The sequence below is a fragment of the Misgurnus anguillicaudatus genome, chromosome 11, assembly GCF_027580225.2.
Source record: "Misgurnus anguillicaudatus chromosome 11, ASM2758022v2, whole genome shotgun sequence".
Classification (NCBI taxonomy): Eukaryota; Metazoa; Chordata; class Actinopteri; order Cypriniformes; family Cobitidae; genus Misgurnus; species Misgurnus anguillicaudatus.
The window spans coordinates 6,684,384-6,702,541 of record NC_073347.2 but is presented as its reverse complement, the minus strand read 5'-3'; the positions used below and the strand labels follow the sequence as shown (position 1 = coordinate 6,702,541).

Here is an 18,158-nt window from a genome sequence, read left to right as displayed (position 1 = left end):
TTTCTCATGTGTCCATATTTTTAGCACTAAAATTGCACGGCAGCCCTTATCCACCACAACTTTACACCGCAGCAGATGCGGGCAGATTGCGACATTGTTTACGCACACAACACACACCTGTATATCAAAAAATGTCACAGTTGCTAAACGAATCAAACTAAGTGATGGCCAAAGTGATACCCACCTCTAGTTTGCATAAACTCGAGCTTTTGGACCGCGACTTCCTGCGCAGGTACACGGAAAACCATCTTCTCACAGTAAATTTGCGCATGTTCGTATCCATTGTCCCGGATCGCCTACTATCCTCAAATGATAATTTACCTCCGTCCAGCCTTTAAATCCAGATCAGCGCACAATGGCAGGGATTTAGAGTCGCCTCCCCCATTAATCCATAATGCTCAGCTATGAGGAGGGGGGACCAAACAAACATGCAGGTTCAGGAAACGTGCGCGCACACCGGGCTCAGTTCGTATGTGGCACGGCAGAGGTGACGGGAGCTGTCCTCAGCACCACATTCAGTCGCGTGCTGTACCGTAGCCTACACAATCCCTCCCGAGTCACGGAGCTCCTTAAATGTAACGTGTGCCATTTTTACTATGCCTAAATACTCCGTCAAATCTCAGTTTAGTTGTGCAAAAAAAAAAAAAAATGATGTTAGACATTATTAGGTTGATTTTAGAAGTGTAAACACGGAGACTCTGTGGAGCTGTTTGACGCAACCATTGGGGCTGAACTATATTTGTTTTCCTGACCAATTGAAGGCAAGGGGAGGGACTTCTTTTTTTTGTTGCCTGTTATAAACTTTACCTCAAAAATATTGAAATTCTGTCAATGTTTACATAAATACACAATTATATTTCCTTTATAAGACAAATTGCTTGATTGTTTCCCTCACTTTTGTAAGTAGCTTTGGATGAAAGTGTCTGCTAAATGCATAAATGTATTTTGACCTTACCTGACCATGCTTTGCCTGTTACTTGTATAAACCCTTTCTGAACTAAATTGTTGTAGCAGTTATTTATGGCGTACCACTGTGATTCCTGGAGGTTTTGAACACTTAATGCTAGATAAGTGCTCTGACTGCGGGCGGCTCTTTTAAACAACAGGGGGTTTTGTGTTAAGAGCAAATGTGAAATTGCAATGAAACTCCACTTTTACAGTTTGATGAGTTGAATAGAAGTATTCATCTTTTTACAAATATAGGAGAATCATTGACTTTAGCTTATGTCTTCAGCAAATAAATCCACATCTGCATTTAATTAATAAAAGATTCATGAAGCATATTGTTTCATTAGTATTTATTCTGATAGGCTAATGAGAAAGTGAGTCATCATTGAAGACAGACTCTATAAATAGAAAGGTCTGACCTGGTCTCATATCTTGCTCTGATAGAAAGGCTGAGCGGGGACATCTTCAGACGCTCACAGGTACCTGCAGCTGCATAATTTCTAATTTCACTGTAATCGTCAGATCAACTTTAAGTTTATTGTCCTTGAAACAGTTGCAGCTGTTGCATTGCTATTACTTCAGTTGATCTCATTTTTTATAATCCTCAATATGCTGTTTTTCATACTGTATACAAATTGGAAAGCACTAAACTCATATCATTCATTACGGTCTCTTTATGTCAGCAGACCACACAGGTGCTGGGCTCTTACAGAAGTCAATGGACATTTATTTTGTTGTAAAGGGATTACTTTTTAAAAACGGTCACACCAGGTAATATGATCTACCACTGGACTATGGCTATTATTTGAATCCGAGATGAGAGATACAATCATTGAATCATCTGCAAATATAAAACTGTGTCTATGTATCCAGCTATGCAAGCCTATTTTTGTGTTTTGCTTTCCATAATATGTCAGACTATGATTCAAAACACGATGCAGCAAGGAGCACTATAGCAGAAATCAACATGATCTCTCTTTTTTTGTGTCAGTTTCCTTTTTCAGCTTAAGAGCAACAGTTTCAACAGATTCCTGCTGAGCAACATGTTTATATATAACCACCTATAAATAAGAACACATCTAAAGTCATTGCTGGACAGAGTACTGAGGTTTGTTGAGCCACAGCAAGATGACACATGCTCATAGCAACCACTCACTACAGCCTGGCAATAGAAGGCTATAGCGAACACTCACAACACCTTAGCATCAATGTAGCAACCACTTGCAACACCTTCATCAGGTTCCCACACCTTAGTTAACTTCAAATTCAAGGACCTTTCAAGGACCTCCAGGTCCAATACCCTCAAATTCAAGGACTAAATGTGGGGACACATTTCACGTGAGAGCAAGGTTACGTTGTGTTACCTTTTAAGATACATTGTCCCTTTCGAGGGAACTCGCGCTGCGTCACTGCGGTGACACTTTGGAGGCGCCTCTAGAGGTAAGTGTGTCTGAATGTTTATATCAAATTCAACCAATGGTGAGGCTTAACAACAAAGACACACTCAAAAAAATTAACTTTCGCCTTTGTCAGTTTTACTTAATCCTTTCATATTGTGATTACTTAAAAAATTAATTTAACAACGTGAACTTAATTTAATTGAGTTTATTCAACAAAAAGGCGTGTCTTGTCAGCTTTACTTAGGGTTAGAAAATTATTTGTTCAGCCAACATAACAGTGTTGTGTAAAATTAACAGATTAATAAAACCAATACAGACTGGCATCTCATTGGCTAATGATGTTGCAGTGTATGGGTAATTGTTGTTTTGCCACCCTCTTGCAGAAGTGTAGCACCATTAGATAGGTACCTGTGGCCAACAATGAATGAATTAACTTGTTCTGATATATTATTAGGACAAAAACAAACAAATTAATGGTTTGAAATGTATCATTTCATTTCAAATATATTTGTGATGTACTTGATAAGTTATAATTAAGAGGCTTATATGATTAGTTGTATTAAGCAGCTGCATTATGATTGATTGATTGATTGATTGATTGATTGATTGATTCAGTGTTAAGGAGTTATTAGATAAAAGGGGTGGAGTTTATAAAATGGCATTATTCAATTTTTTTTTCATCATTAATAATTTTTTTTATGTACATTCAACTCAACTGTTGTTTGTTAAGTTTACTTAATCTTCTTTTGTTAAATGAACTTAATTATTTAAGTTTACTTAACAAATTATGTGGAACCTGTTGACAAAATATTTTTAATTAAATCCAACATTTCATTTTTTTGAGTGCAGGGTGACACGAGAGCCAGGAAGTATATCGCTATCTGAAATATTGCCAAAGACAGCGTTACAGGGACGCAGAAAGTATGGCAAGGGAGACGCAGCGTCTCGTTCCCTTCTCAGGGAAAAACAGTTACATACGTAACCCGAGACGTTTTCATGTGTCAATAACAACTATGCAAAAAAGCATTTTGGTATGAATCAACATTCGCATACAGAATATATAAGCATTTAAAGCGAACAGTTTTTCTAAAAAGTCTAGAATTTTTATGATATTATCCTACACTACACAGGGAATAATTTGGATTTTTTCCACAGAAAACTTCTTGCATAAAGTAGATTCAAGCATTTTCAATGACCTGTATCTATGTATGTATATTTTTAAAAACTTTCCAGGGCCTTAAATTCCCCTCCCCAGATTCACAAATTTTCAAGGATTTTAAGGACCTGTGGGAACCCTGAATATGGCAACCAGTCGCAACACCTTAACAACCCTGTAGAAACCACTCACAACACCCTATCAGCCATATAGTAAAGCAAGCACTAACAACAACCTGACGACAGTGTAGCAACCTCTCGCAACACCTTAACAACCATGTAGAAACCACTCACAACACCCTAGTAGCCATAGAGTAAAGCAAGCACTCACAACACCCTAACAACAGTGTAGCAACCTCTTGCAACACCTTAACAACCCTGTAGGAACCACTCACAACACCCTAAAAACCATATAGCAACTACTCACAACTCCCTAGCAACCATATAGTATAGCAACCACTCACAACACCTTTATAGTTCAGTAACTACTCACAACACAACAGCCATATAGTATAGTAAGCACTCACAACACCCTGACAACAATAGTATAACAACCATTCGCAACACCTTAGCAACAGTATAACAACCACTCAAAACATCTTAGCCATTCAGTAACAACCACTCACAACACCATAGCAACAATATAACAACCAACCGCAACACCTTAGCAACCCTATAGCAACCACTCACAACTCCATAGCAACAGTATAGCAACCACTAACAACATCTCAGCCATTCAGTAACAACCACTCACACCACCATAGCAACAATATAAAAACCACCCACAACACCTTAGCAACCCTATAGCAACCACTCACAACTCCATAGCAAGTAGCAACCACTCACAACATCTCAGCCATTCAGTAACCACCACTCACAACACCATAGCAGCCATATAGTATACTGTAGCAACCAACCACAACACCCCAGCAACCATATACTATAGCAAGCACTCACAACACCTTAGCAACCATGTAGAAACCAATTACACCCTAGAAACAGTATAGCAACTACCCACAACATCTCAGCCACTCAGTAACAACCACAACCACCATATAGTAAAGCAAGCACTCGCAACACCCTGACAACAGTGTAGCAACCCTCACAACACCTTAGCATTATATTCATTTTTCCATCAAGCCCGTGTGAGTAATTTTTCCACCTGCAGTCTGGTTTTTCACAATTGCTCTTTAAAGGCACACAAGGCATGTCTGAGTATTATTTCTCTACTAGCTCCCCCTAGTGTCTGGGAGTAAATGCTTTCTATATCTGAGACTTTACGAGACTGAAGGACACCGGGTCCGATACAGCGAACTTGCAAGTGGGGTATTCTTCCTACAGACGGTAGGGGCGGGCGAGAAGGTCTTCATTCATCATGCAATGAGTCATTTAACCATATACCGACTTACGAAGATGATTTATTAAAATAAAAATGCTCCCTTGTGTCCCTTTAATGTTGAAAGCTGCACTCTAAAAAATGCTTTGTTCAAAAATTATGTGACACACCAAATATTGTGTTTATTAGACAAAACACACTGATGGGTTGAAAGTTACCCAATGCTGTTATAATAAAATTTTATAAAAATGTATAATTTTTAACCCATTAGTGTGTTCTGTCCAATATTTACCCAACACAATAACCCAGTTTTTTTAGAGTGTGTCACATATTTTTCCAGTAAATATGACACACTTTCAAAAAAGATTAATGTTTCTATGGGTGAAATGCTCTTGGTAGAATAACATGAGGGTCAATCGCATTAAAATCAGCATGGACCCTTTATTTAGAACTGACCCTTTATTTCTAGCTTAAGTTGCAGGATAATACAGGGCACCTGAGCTATAGAAGCACACACACATTGTGTTCACAACCATCTTTAATGTGTGTAATGGTGTGTGGTTATGTGCCTGCGGGGGTTAGAAATAGACTGTCATACAATAATAGCCCTGAGGTTGGATATGGATGCTCGGTAAATTATCCTCAGCTACACCGCAAGGTAAAAAATGCTGAGTACAAGGAAATAAAATATCTGCTTGTACAATAATGTAGCAGTGTGTGTAAACCAACTGAAGTGTGTATATTATTTTGCAAAGTTAGCACATTCTTCTTCTTCTTCACATTGCCACATTTGTCTCAATAATTGCAAAAAGGCACAAACATTTGCTTTCAAAACCCAGTTTAACAAACAAGGCTTAGATTAAACCAGGATTAGGCCTTAGTTAACTTATAAGCTTTCATAAAACATTACTGGTGTGCATCTTGTTGAGACAAAACAATGGCACTGACATGTCAAAGCAAACAGTTTTCAGATAAGACACTTGAATTTTAGTCTGGGAATTGACTTAAGCCTTGTCTGCAAAACTGGCCCATAAACCTAAGTAAAGGCAAAAACAAGGCTAGACTGAGCAATCAAATAACAAAATGAAAGATAATACTTATACATTCACCTAAAGGATTATTAGGAACACCATACTAATACTGTGTTTGACCCCCTTTCGCCTTCAGAACTGCTTTAATTCTACGTAGCATTGATTCAACAAGGTGCTGAAAGCATTCTTCAGAAATGTTGGCCCATATTGATAGGATGGCATCTTGCAGTTGATGGAGATTTGTGGGATGCACATCCAGGGCACGAAGCTCCCTTTCCACCACATCCCAAAGATGCTCTATTGGGTTGAGATCTGGTGACTGTGGGGGCCATTTTAGTACAGTGAACTCATTGTCATGTTCAAGAAACCAATTTCAAATGATTCAAGCTTTGTTACATGGTGCACTATCCTGCTGGAAGTAGCCATCAGAGGATGAGTACATGGTGGTCATAAAGGGATGGACATGGTCAGAAACAATGCTCAGGTAGGCCGTGGCATTTAAACGATGCCCGATTGGCACTAAGGGGCCTAAAGTGTACCAAGAAAACATCCCCCACACCATTCCACCAACAGCCAACAAGGCATGATGGATCCATGTTCTCATTCTGTTTACACCAAATTCTGACTCTACCATCTGAATGTCTCAACAGAAATCGAGACTCATCAGACGAGGCAACATTTTTCCAGTCTTCAACTGTCCAATTTTGGTGAGCTTGTGCAAACTGTAGCCTCTTCTTCCTTTTTGTAGTGGAGATGAGTGGTACCCGGTGGGGTCTTCTGTTGTTGTAGCCCATCCGCCTCAAGGTTGTGAGTGTTGTGGCTTCACAAATGCTTTGCTGCATACCTCGGTTGTAATGAGTTGTTATTTCAGTCAAAGTTGCTCTTCTATCAGCTTGAATCAGTCGGCTCATTCTCCTCTGACCTCTAGCATTTTCGTCCACAGGACTGCCGCATACTGGATGTTTTTCCCTTTTCACACCATTCTTTGTAAATCCTAGAAATGGTTGTGCGTGAAAATCCCAGTAACTGAGCAGATTGTGAAATACTTAGACCGGCCTGTCTGGCACCGACAACCATGCCACACTCAAGATGGCTTAAATCACCTTTCTTTCCTGTTCTGACATTCAGTTTGGAGTTGTCAGAGAGATCAGGAAATTGTCTTGACCAGCACTACACCCCTAAATGCATTGAAGCAACTGCCATGTGATTGGTCGATTAGATATTTGCATAAATGAGAAATTGAACAGTGTTCCTAATAATCCTTTAGGTGAGTGTATAACCTGAATACTGATTTATTTTATGGATAAGTCTTAAAAACAAGAGGTAAAGTATTCCAAAGCACAGAAAACCCACCCCAACGTTAGCGTTAATCATTTTTGGGACCAATTTTGGGACACTTAGCAGCAGTTAATAGCTTGGACAAAAGTCTGATGGATCTCTGAGAAATAAAGAGGTGTTGAAAACAGCCAATATGTAAGAAACAAGTCCATACAAGACTTTACATATGACAACTAAAATCTTTTAACCATTATGTGGTGTTACATTTTTTTTAAATCAATGCAATCATACACATTTCTGTAATATTAAGGAATGTAGAGGGGTGTTTAACAGAACTAAAACAGAAGATCGTACATTCAAACTTGTTACCAGCTTACTGTATGTGTGGGACATGAGCTTGTGTAAGATTAAAAGAGTTAAAAAGTTGTACATGTTGTATCTTTTAGATTCAGTAGTTTGACCTAAGGTCTGTTTTTGTTGTCACATACAATTTTAAAAACTTAGGGCATAGTATTTCTCTGCCTTAAACAAAGGGAATAAAATGTAGCAGTTAAATACAAATATGAAATATTGATTTTAAATATCATTTAAATTGTCTAGAAATACCCCATCTGTCAAATGTATGTAGGCGATAAATAATGTACAGTCAGCCATTATCATATAAATAAACCCAAACAGACTCAGAGGCATCAAGTATCAGATATATCACCCTGATGGTTTATAATGACTGTCTGACTGTACATTACTCTGCTTATTAGCTTACATAGAGACTACAGAGATACAGAACACATGCACAGATATATATACTGTAAGTACAGATGTGCTTTCATATGCCGTTTTTATGGACAATGAATTATTTTGCAACTGCTGAATTTATAATGTATTACCATGTAATACTCAATCATTCAGATAATATAAAATATACAGTACAATTTCATAATGTGATTAGTAAAGAAATTTGGACTAAACCGGCCTCAGGTAGGCCAGCTACCTTTTGTCTATATAAGGTGAACATAATGTTGTAGTTGTATAAGCCATATAAAATCGGTAAGATTATATGATAGGTGGATCATATGAGAGATATCAATTTACGTGAAACATAATTAATGGGGCAGTTTCCAAGACTAAATGCATGTTTGGGGTGTCTTAATTTAAAAACAATTTAGACTGATATATCTTAACATATAACAGTGCCATTGTTTTCAATGTCTTAAGATGCACACCGGTATTGTGATTTGTAAGGTATGTTTGTAAAAACTACTTAAATGTTCTAATTTAACTAAGGTTTAGTCCTGGATTAATCTAAACCCTGTCTGGGAACCTACCCCTAATTGTCTATAGAATTGTCTATAGGAAAACTACATACAGATGTATAGTAATAATCTTTTTTTACAAACTTCCATTTCTTTTATTCTACTCCTGGAAATTCACATTAAAATTGCAATTAAAGTCAAATTCAGGAATCCAAAACATTTTTGAACGACGAGTGATGATAATCTAGGACGTGATATAAAGGGCCGGAAAGAAGTCAGCCGGCTGATTCTGGTTATCTGCTTCAACTCATATAGAAAGTAATGTCTCTCTTTCTCTCTTTGTGTAAGAGTGAGACAGGATTTCACAGTGAGACAGAATCTACATTGTCCCACCCTCTTACTATTTAGTTATATCTGCAATAATGCAGTCAGGATCAAATAATGTACAATGTCTTAAATTTTGTGCCAATAATTGCACTCTCGAATACAAATGAGAGTGCAAATCTGGTACTCAAATAAATAAATGAATAAATAATTTTTTTTAATTAATTACCAAGTACCCTAAAAGAGTACATTAGCATTACAATAGTATTTTAAGGAATTCTACAAAAAGATACGTTACTATAATGAAACAGTAGTTTTACAGATTTTTGTGTCTAGACCATGGTTAAATTATGTGACAGTATTAAAATGAACAGAACAGATGTTATCATAGACAATAGTATTCATCCAGACTATTGCTAAATACAAAGTCTTTCTGTTTGTAGACTGGGAGAAAAGACCTTGTTATGCAGTAAGGTAAATGTTTGTTTTAATATCTAAACAAACAATACAACATTTTAAATACTTGAACACATTTTAACTCTTTCCTAAGTTATCTCGTCAATTAAGATAAAACATTTGCATAAAAGTGTTCCTGATGAATTTTTATGTTAATCTGCAATACCATGATTATCCACTGGATTGATACCCAATTTATGAAAAATAAAAAATAATAATAAAGCCAAAACATTATTTACAAATTTTAAACTCTGTGTATGTTTTGATAATCATTCTGAATCTGATGTTTAAAAAAATTCCTTTACAAAATTGCTTTTTGCAAAAAAAAAATATTTTTTTTTAAACAAAAATACCCATATTTAAGAGTTTGTAAGCAGAGAAAAAATATAGATAGGATGATTTTTTTGTTTATTGTTTGTTTGAAAGCAGATGGTCTGTTCTTTTATTTGATATATTTGTATGTTTATATATTTTTAGAAGAACATTTTACTGGAAGGCATTTTGTGAAACTTTTATGAAAATCTCAAAAAAAAAATGCAGGCGGGCTTTAAAAAAAACAAGGCTGGCAGGGAATGAGTTAAAAGTTAAAGTGAGTTGTATATGTGTGAGTAAAATTATCATAATTTTTTTGAATTTTTTATAAATCAGATAAAACACTGAATCAAATCTATTTGTCATTTTTCTAGTTCAGCAAAGGATTTGTCTGAGAATCTTCAAAGCTCTCTGTCTGTCATGTGCTTTGACATTAAGAGATTAGGGGAGGTAAACTAGATTTCAGGGAATTATTTAAAAGGTCTGTTTGTTTTTATAGCATGATACAGACAGATGAAGTGAAAACTAGAGCAGATAACAATTGTTCAGCAACAACCAGTATGATTTTCTGAGGTTTTATGTTCAATGACTGTAAAAACACAAAAATCTTGTGCATATAATGAAACCAGCAACAGATTAGCCCCAATGCTTTTGACAAACCTACTGTAGTTCCTTTACCAAATCATCCTTTGTAAGTCATTTCCTTTATTTATTTTAAAAGACATGGATTGGATGTACAGATTTAATTTAAATAAACATGATGTGCTGATTGTTTTTAGAATCGAATTGCCTTGATTCATTTTTAGATAAAAATATCTTATTTCACTTATCAATCTACTGGGTCAGAGAAATTGTATTTTGTAAACAATCATGTTTTCAAACTGAATTTCTTCTCTGTAATTGTGTTTTAATGTGCAGACAGACAATCAGTGATTGCTTATCACTTTATTTCAAGAATCAAACAGGTTTTTACACATATTACACCATCCACTTTTTTCTCCATCACACATGTATAAAATAGAAAAGTTTTTTTATAAAATGCATCGTGACAAGCTTAAATTGAAAGGTGGGCCGATGGATTTCTCTAATGGTTCCTTATCTTAGGGTAGTGAAGGACACACACAAATTGTTCATCCACTTTATCCTAAAAAGCATTGACTTTACTCTGAATCACCACCACCAAACCACTCTCAGTAAAACATTCAAAGCTATTCTCAGGTATGAAAGACTGAATGGTTTTCATGCTTGGAAGCTGTACTTATCACATCTTTCTGTCTCTATTAAACTGAATATTCAGAAGGTCACTATAAAAAAGTCTTTAGGATATTTAAAAAGAAAGTCTGCTGTTGGATTTTAGAAATTTGAATGATTTTAATATCTTGAGTCCTAAATGAATTTGATGCAGCAGCAGGCTATTCACAAGCGTCTATCTGGCTGGACTTTTTACATCTTTATACTTTGAAATGATTGTCACTTCATCTTTTACAACCAATTGGTTACATTATACGTGAAGGTGCTGTTGCAAATATTGTTGTCAGCTTAAGGGCATTGTCTGTTGTGGTATGTGAGGACATATCATGAAATTCTGACGTTTTTAATAAAATTGGGTCCCCAGTTCTTCTATCAACCTAGAAAACTTGAAAAATTACAACCCAGTAACTTAGTTTTGGTAAACCATTCTCTGCAAGCATGTGAAAAAATAGGTAATTGAAATTTGGTTTCCCTGTGATGTCAGAATGAGATAATATCACCCCTTAATCTGCACTATCCAACCACAGCACTGCCATTTAGTGCAGAGATCAGTTAATTTGCATTTAAAAGACACACCCAAAAAAAGGGCAGATTTTTGCTCACTCTTACAAAATGGCAATTTTAACATGTATAAATTATCTATAAGCTATTTTGGGGATTTTCGCCTGGATTTGGCCTACCCAATTTCAAAAGCTTCCCATACCCACATGCAGAGGTTTACATACAAATGTTTGGTATCATTTTACAGGAAACCCTTTGAAATTACATAAAACACTGTTGAAAGTGCTAAACATGGTTGTATGTGATGTCAGTCCTCTAATAAACACAAAAATAAATAGGCGCTTTTTGATGTTTTTTTTCTAAAGTTTTTATTTAAAAGTGTATAACTCTGGCCCTGAGTGCCTCAGCTCCCTGCAGACAGTTTTGTTTGATTCCAGCAATTGCCCGCTTACAGAGGAAAAAAGATTTTTTTCTCTATCATAATCTATGCAAAAGTTATTTTACTCCAACTGATGGGAGGAATAATACGCTTATGGAGTTAAATTTCTGCCAAAAAACATTTGAAGTGCTACCATAACCACATACAGTGGAATAAATGCAATTGCTTTATATCATTTTAAAGAAAACCCTTTGAAGTTACATAAAAAGCTGCTGTTTGTGACAAATAGTGTTATTTATGTTGTTTTTCATATGAGGAAACACCAAATTTTCTTTTTATATGTTGTAAATACTGCCTCTGATAGTGTATAACTCTGGTTCTGGGTGCTCTAGCAGACTGCAGACAGTTCTGGTTGTTACCAGCAGCAGACAGTAAACACCCAAAAAAAGAATGATCTCTTTAGCATGTCGCATTCAAAAGTTATTTTCATTTTACTGAAGTGTCCGAAAATACATTTTTCATATAAATATTATTTTTTTGTTTTGGACATATAATAAATAACAAGGGATTATTCATGCACACAACCTAAGAAAATGCTGTGAATGGACTCATTTTTTAGAGTAGGACCTAAGAGAAAAGATGGTGTATCATTTGTGGCTATATGTGCTATCTGAGGCAGTCCACACTCAATTTTCCCATATGTTTACAAAAGACGATTTTTTACCTTATTATTCATTCAACTATTGTTGGATATGTGTTGATAATAGAACAAAAATAACGCTGTAGCCTTATTCCTGAGAATGAGAGCTTTCAGTTGATATAAGACTTGCCCATGTTTGTCATACTTGAAAAATATGAAATATGTGAATATTAAATCATATAAAAAATTATGGGGGGGGGTGATAGTGTAAATTAAGTGTAAATAACTTTCTTACAGTAAAAGATTTCTCAAAGTGATGCATATCTGGAGAAAGTAGAGAGTCTAAGCTTTCAAACAGTATCTCATATGTGTTACTGGGGTCCATGATGGACCATTAAAGATTAAAAGAATATTTTATTTGAGTCAAAATACGAAATTTTGTACCCGGGACTGGGTCCTCAGGGTTTAAGAGGTTAAGCTAAAACTTCACATGTACTCTGGGGACACCAAAGATTTATTTGACATCTTAAAAAAGTCTTGTGAATTGTAGGTCCCTATAATTTCCGCAATCACGGAATCGCGGACGGAATCGCGGAATTGGCTAATTAACACGGAATCTAGTATTAACGCGGAATTTTGCGGAATTTTACATATTTTGAATAAAATTATGTTTTTGTGTGGGAGACGAACGTATGTCTGGGGGAAATGCAGACCGGGGGGAAGTAAATCTGGGCGACACGCCCCCTCCCGTCGTTTCAGACCCCCTCCAAAACACTGAAACCAGTTTTATGCATTTCAAGCGAGCTGAGGCAAACTAACTATCCCTCTCATTTAAAATATAATCATCTGCATCATGGCGCCGCTCTCTGTCTCTCTTTCGCTTGCACGTGCAAAGAGCTGCGTGCTCATGCTGTCCTAAGTCAGATCACTATCCTGTGTATGTTTGTAAAGTTATATGCATTTCAAGCGATTGTGTATAAAATATGGATCGCGTTCCGCTGGATTGATGTGTTTAAGGCACTTCTGAAGGCACCACTGCTTTGACACCTTGTTGTAGCCTCCTGCAACAACACTAAACAATGCATTGAATTGAGTTGTGTACGCGTGTGTATGTGCGTGTGTAAATGCATCTTTTATAGTCATTAAGTAATCCTGTTATCCAGTTTTCCCCAAATCATTTACATTTTAATCATTAACATTAAAGGCAGACTCTTTTTATGACTAAAATAAAAGTAAAGGGTAAAAAATATAATTGCCAAAAATTTAAATGGATAAAACGGAATTTGCAAAAATTAAAACGGAGAAAACGGAATTTGGGAAAAAATAAAACGGAATTTGGGAAAAATAAAACGGATTTTATAGGGCCCTAGAATTGTCCCCTTTAATAGGTGACCTTCATCCTTATTTGCTTTCTCTGTAAAAATTGTCCGTAAATTTACGGCCTAATTTTACGGTACTAAACTGTTTTATAAAATTACAGTTTCTTGCCGTAAATGGTTGCATGAGTGGTGGGCGTGGGGGGAGGGAACTGCACTGAAATTACTGTGTTGGCCGCTTATTAATATGCATTTTCTGTCTGGACTTGTATTATAAAGACTGAATACTTTTGAAACGTCATCAGTAGATGGCCAAGTACTGTTCCAATTCAAATTCTAGATGTGTTCCTACATCATACCTTTAATCGAGGACCCTTATGAAATGTTGTCTTGCTTTATTGATTACCATTGGCAAAACATGGTTTTACTACAGTAAACGTCTGTTTTGGACTGCATAACTCCTTTAATATAACCATAAATAATAAAAGGGTCTGTTCATTCAATAATCCGGGCAAAATCTGCATGAACGTATACGCAGAAATAATATTGAGGACACTGCACGATAATGAAACCTTTAGTTAAAGTCGATTAATATTTCTGTTTTTATTAAATAAATATTCTATGTTAAATTGGCTCTAAACAGGCAAGCAGCACTGGAAGAAGCACTTTACTTTTATCTTTCATATCTTTATTTACTTTTATTGTGTTATTATTGGCAGGGGCGCGTGTCCGTCTCTTGAATGCTTTGTGATGATTATTCAGTGTTTCAGTGGTGTTGTTTTGAATCTTTTCAGTCTCTGTCTGAGTTGTCTTCACAGTTTCATCCCAGTGAATGTGCAGCATCGTCTCAGGTGTTCTGATTGACTGATGGCTGTATGAAGAGCTTTCCATCAGTCATGGAGCCTGGTCCTCCTGCTTCATCTCTGTCTTTCCCCTCATCTGCAACTACCTGTTTGAATGACAGTTATTCTTGGGAAATGTCTTTAGTGTCCAGTGTCAACACCAAGCCACTTCTCTTATAATGTGTTTGACTCATGCAGCGCAGAGGGTGAGGAATGTTTGTAACTAAACCGATCAGAGACCCCATTGACTTCCACAGTAGAAGAAAATAATAAAATGCGAGTAAATGGAGCCTCTGATCAGTTTGGTTACAAACATTCTTCCAAAATATCTTCCTTTGTGTTCATCAGAACAAATAAATGTATACAGGTTTGTAACAACATGAGGGTGAGTAAATGTTTTGAAAATAATTATCTTTGCTTGTTTGATTGCCAAATAGGTTGAGGGTTATATAGGTCTTTAAATATTATAAATAATTAATATATATATATATAAACACACACGCACACGCACACGCACACGCACACACACACACACACACACACACACACACACACACACACACACACACACACACACACACACACACACACACACACAGAGCCCTGGACCACAAAACCAGTCATAAGGGTACATTTCTTAAATTGAGATTTACATATCACCTAAAAGTTGAAAAAATAGGTTTTTCGTTGATGTATGGTTTTTGTTAGGAAATATCAAAATATTGGGCCAAAATACAACTATTTTAAAATCTGGAAACTGAGGGTGGCCAAAAAACCTCCCGAAATATGGAGATTATCGCCTTGAAAGTTGTCCAAATGAAGTCCTTAGCAACTTCATCCACTTATAAAAATAAAGTTTTAATATATGTACGGTATGAAATTTACAAATATCTTCATAAAACATGATCTTTACTTAATATCCTAAGTATTTTGAGCAAGAAAAATCATTAATTTTGACTCATACAATGTATTGTTGGCTATTGCTATAAATATACCTGTGCGACTTATGACTGGTTTTGTAGTCCAGGGTAACATTTGTTATTGACATCTGCGGTCAGGAAAAATTTGACAATACAAAGTGCAGAAAAAACAACAGAGATCTACTTACATGAGTTGGTCATCTAAGAACATTCCCTCAACTGTTTTTACTATCTGTAAAAAAATTTAACTCACAGAAGAAATTATGACAAAAATATGACAATTTCACTATATGTCACGATCCTGCCTCTACCAATCATGCTTTTCTAGTCTTTTGTCAGGATCGTGGCAACGTTACTTGTTTTGTGTGGAAGCACATGTCATTGTTTGCTTTGGTGTTAATTGGGTTAATTATCTTGCTATTGTTATATGCCCCACACCTGTTGCCCCTTGATAAGCTTGTGTTTACTGTCCTGTGCTGATTCGTTTGTATGTGTCCTGTATGAAGTCTATTAAGTCTAGTTATTTAAAGTTTAGTTTACTGTTATAGTTCAGTTTAGGCTAGTATGTTTAGTGTTTGCCTAGCTTTACGTTGTTCCCTTTTGAGAACAGTCTTTCAACATTGCGTTGGTAGGGTCGGAGACCCTGGAAGTCTAAAACTTCCAGGACAACAGGTGGCCCTCTTGACACCTCTCGCCGAGCTTGGCCGGTAGGGTCAGACACCCTGGAAGTCCAAGACTTCTAGGACGGCAGGCGGCCCTGTCCCGCTTGCGCATATGCTCTGGACATTTCTCATCTGGCTCTGCCAATAGGGTCAGAGACCCTACAAGAACAAGACTTGCAGGACGGCAAGTGGCCCTGTCCCACTTGCGCGTATGCTCTGGACACCTCTCGTCAGGATTGGCAGGTAAGGTCAGAGACCCTGGAAGTCTTGGACTTCCAGGACGGCAGGCGGCCCTGTCCCGCTTGCGTGTATGCTCTGGACACCTCTCGTCAGAGGTGATGGTCAGAGACCCTGGAAATCAAAAACTTCCAGGATGGCAGGCAGCCCTGTTCCACCCAAGACTTATTGTCAAGCTTGGACGGTAGGGTCGGAGACCCTAGAAGTCCAAGACTTGCAGGATGGCAAGTGGCCCTGTCCCGCTTGCGCGTGTGCTCTGGACACCTCGTCACGATTGGCCAGTAGGGTTGGAAGTCCAAAACTTCCAGGACAACAGGCGGCCCTGTCCCACCTGTGCATTCGTTTCTGAGTCCTATCGTTGGGCTCAGCTGTTAGGAATAGACACCTTGGAAGTCCAAGGCTTCTCGTCGGGCTCTGCCGGTAGGGTCGGAGACCCTGGAAGTCTAAAACTTCCAGGGCAACCGGTGGCCCTCTTGACACCTCTCACCGAGCTTGGCCGGTAGGGTCAGACACCCTGGAAGTCCAAGACTTCTAGGACGGCAGGCGGCCCTGTCCCACTTGCGCGTATGCTCTGGACACCTTAATTTGGGAATGGCCATAAGGTCAGAGACCCTGGAAGTTCAAGACTTCCAGGATGGCAGGCGGCCCTGTCCTGTTTGTGTGTTTGCCTTGACAAGTCTTGTCAGGCTCAGCCAGTGGTCGGAGACCCTGGAAATCAAAAACATTCAGGATGGCAGGCAGCCCTGTCCCGCTCAAGAATTATTGTCAAGCTTGGACGGTAGGGTCGGAGACCCTAGAAGTCCAAGACTTGCAGGACGGCAAGTGGCCCTGTCCCGCTTGCGCGTATGCTCTGGACATCTCGTCAGGATTGGCCAGTAGGGTTGGAAGTCCAAAACTTCCAGGACAACAGGCGGCCCTGTCCCACCTGTGCATCCATTTCTGAGTCCTATCTTTGGGCTCAGCTGTTAGGAACAGACACCTTGGGAGTCCAAGACTTCTCGTCGGGCTCTGCCGGTAGGGTTAGAGACCCTGAAAGTCTAAAACTTCCAGGACAACAGGTGGCCCTCTTGACACCTCTCACCGAGCTTGGCCGGTAGGGTCAGACACCCTGGAAGTCTAAGACTTCTAGGACAGCAGGCAGCCATGTCCTGCTTGCGCGTATGCTCTGGACACCTCTCGTCAAGCTTGGCCGGTAGGGTCAAACACCCTGGAAGTCCAAGACTTCCAGAACGGCAGGCGGCCCTGTCCCGCTTGCGCATATGCTCTGGACATTTCTCATCTGGCTTTGCCGATAGGGTCAGCGACCCTACAAGAACAAGACTTGCAGGACGGCAAGTGGCCCTGTCCCACTTGCGCATATGCTCTGGACACCTCTCTTTAGGATTGGCAGGTAAAGCCAGTGGTCAGAGACCCTGGAAATCAAAAACATTCAGGATGGCAGGCAGCCCTGTCCCGCTCAAGACTTATTGTCAAGCTTGGACGGTAGGGTCGGAGACCCTAGAAGTCCAAGACTTGCAGGATGGCAAGTGGCCCTGTCCCACTTGCGCGTATGCTCTGGACACCTTGACAGGATTGGCCAGTAGGGTTGGAAGTCCAAAACTTCCAGGACAACAGGCGGCCCTGTCCCACCTGTGCATCCGTTTCTGAGTCCTATCTTTGGGCTCAAGCTGTTAGGAACAGAAACCTTGGAAGTCCAAGACTTCTCGTCGGGCTCTGCCAGTAGGGTTGGAGACCCTGGAAGTCTAAAACTTCCAGGACAACAGGTGGCCCTCTTGACACCTCTCACCGAGCTTGGGAGGTAGGGTCAGACACCCTGGAAGTCCACGACTTTTAGGACGGCAGGCGGCCCTGTCCCGCTTGCGCGTGTGCTCTGGACCCCTCGTGTCAAGCTTGGCCGGTAGTGTCAAACACCCTGGA

General features: G+C 38.5%; 1 protein-coding gene across 1 annotated transcript in view; it reads right to left on the bottom strand.

Moving 5' to 3' along the window:
* rps6ka2 (ribosomal protein S6 kinase, polypeptide 2) overlaps positions 1-683 on the bottom strand; it is a 72,495-nt gene extending 71,812 nt beyond the window's left edge. The window contains exon 1 of the mRNA XM_055171066.2: positions 185-683. Within this exon, the coding sequence (XP_055027041.1) occupies positions 185-283 (99 nt within the window). The 5' untranslated portion in view covers positions 284-683. The remainder of the gene's footprint in view (positions 1-184) is intronic.
* Positions 684-18,158: the final 17,475 nt, after the last annotated feature.